Source organism: Lactuca sativa, chromosome 6 (genome assembly GCF_002870075.4).
Source record: "Lactuca sativa cultivar Salinas chromosome 6, Lsat_Salinas_v11, whole genome shotgun sequence".
NCBI lineage: Eukaryota > Viridiplantae > Streptophyta > Magnoliopsida > Asterales > Asteraceae > Lactuca > Lactuca sativa.
Genome location: NC_056628.2, coordinates 397,569 through 399,468, shown reverse-complemented (window position 1 = coordinate 399,468; position 1,900 = coordinate 397,569). Strand labels below are relative to the sequence as shown.

Below are 1,900 nucleotides of genomic sequence, written 5' to 3'. Positions count from 1 at the left end.
AGCTCTTGACTTATGTGAATGAACAAGCTTATTGGGAAGAAACGATTGGTGTTATCGATTCATTAAGGCTTCAACATAGAAAGTCTTTGAGGCTTTGGACCACATGCAACAGCATGCTTCTAGGAACATTTAACTTGTGCATAGATTAGAAAATTTATATGTGCCCCATCATTCATAATTAGGATCACCAAGATGTTTTCCTTGAAACCTGCTCAATTATCTAATATTTTTGGTATTTTTGTTTAAAAAAATTAAAGAAAATATTTTTGTGTTTTTGTTTTTCATAAAAAGAATTGAAAAGATAAAGAAATAAAATATTTTTGGATTTTCAATATTCTGAAAAAGAAATAAAAACATAATGAAATATTTTTGGATTTTCGATTTTCTGAAAAAGAAATAAAAACAGAAATAAAGAAAAAATAAATAAATAAAATGTACAAAGGATACATGAAGTTCCTAACCACAAACATTCGCACCGGTTCGAATCATGAACAGTTGACTGTGAGTTTTTGTGAGCGTTCGCACCAATTCCCAGGTCTATCAAACCTTATGACTGCAAAGGTGGTTTCGAAATAGATTCAGCCTCTATCATTCCTAAGCCTTGAAGAATACAATTGAAGGTTTGCTCAAGCAAGGCTTTTGTGAAGATGTCGGTTAACTGATCAGCGAATCTTACAAAGTGTATCTCGACATTTCCATCTTCCACATGATCTTTGATGAAGTTATATATCAGTGTGATGTGTTTGGTCATTGAATATTGCACTGGGTTATGACAGATGAGAATGGCGCTCCCGGAATCGCAATACAAAGGGATTTGCTTCATGTTGATGCCATAGTCACGAAGCTGGCTTTGAATCCAGATAACTTGTGAAGTATAATAGGCAGTGACTATGTACTCTACTTTAGCAGTTGATAGGGAGATGAAAGTTTGCTTTTTAGATTGCCAACTTACGAGTTTGCCACCAAGAAATTGGCATCCTCCCATAGTACTTTTTTTATCTAAACCATATCTTCCTAGATCTGCATCTAAAAACGTTTGCACAAAGAAACCTAAACTTGAAGGGTACCATATTCCTAGTGAGAATGATCGCTTGAGATACCTGAAGATATTCTTTATAGCAGTGATGTGGGGTTCACAAGGATTCGCTTGAAACCTGGCATAATAGCAGACAAAAAACATGATATATGGACGACTAGCAGTCATATACATCAATGAACCTATCATTTGACAATAGAGATTCATATAAACAGTTGGCTTGTCCAGAGACGGTGTTATTTTCATTCCGAATGCCATCGGAACCTTGACCTTCGAATCTCCCACCATTCCAAACTTGGAGAGTAAGGTTTTTGTATAAGCCTCCAGATTGATAAAGATACCTTCCTGACTCAGTCTTATATTTAAACCAAGGAAAAAGTTAATCGGACCCATGGAGATCATCTCAAACTTAGTTTCCATCAACTTTCAGAACTCAACTATTAAACTAGGACTAGTTGATCTGAAGATGATGTCATCAATGTAAATTTGGATGATCAACAAGTGGTCACCATCTTTCTTGCGGAAGAAGGTTGGGTCGACCGATCCCTGTCTAAATTTAGCCTATTTTAAAAAACGAGTTAGAGTTTCGTACCAGGCTCTTGGAGCTTGCTTTAGACTGTAAACTGCCTTGTCTAGAATGTAACAATGGTTCAGATACTTTTCGTTTATGAACCCTGGTGGTTACTCCACATACACTCTTTCTTCAAGTTCCCCGTTCAGAAAGGCACACTTGACATCCATCTGATACACTTCAAAGTTCTTGTGTGTTGCGTATGCCAGAAAGATGCAAACAAATTCCAACCTTGCAACGGGTGCAAAGGTTTCTTTGTAGTCAATGCCTTATTCCTAAAAATATCCCTTAAC

At 36.3% G+C, this 1,900-nt stretch overlaps 1 protein-coding gene across 1 annotated transcript; it reads right to left on the bottom strand.

The window, feature by feature from the left end:
* Positions 1–547: 547 nt before the first annotated feature.
* LOC122194729 (secreted RxLR effector protein 161-like) lies at positions 548–1,294 on the bottom strand. The gene has a single exon (XM_042895870.1). The coding sequence runs from the start codon at positions 1,292–1,294 to the stop codon at positions 548–550; it is 747 nt and encodes a 248-aa protein (XP_042751804.1).
* Between the last annotated feature and the right edge of the window lie 606 nt (positions 1,295–1,900).

Excerpts from the sequence above, each read along its gene's own strand:
- LOC122194729 (XM_042895870.1), bottom strand. The coding sequence starts at position 1,294 with ATGGCATTCGGAATGAAAATAACACCGTCTCTGGACAAGCCAACTGTT.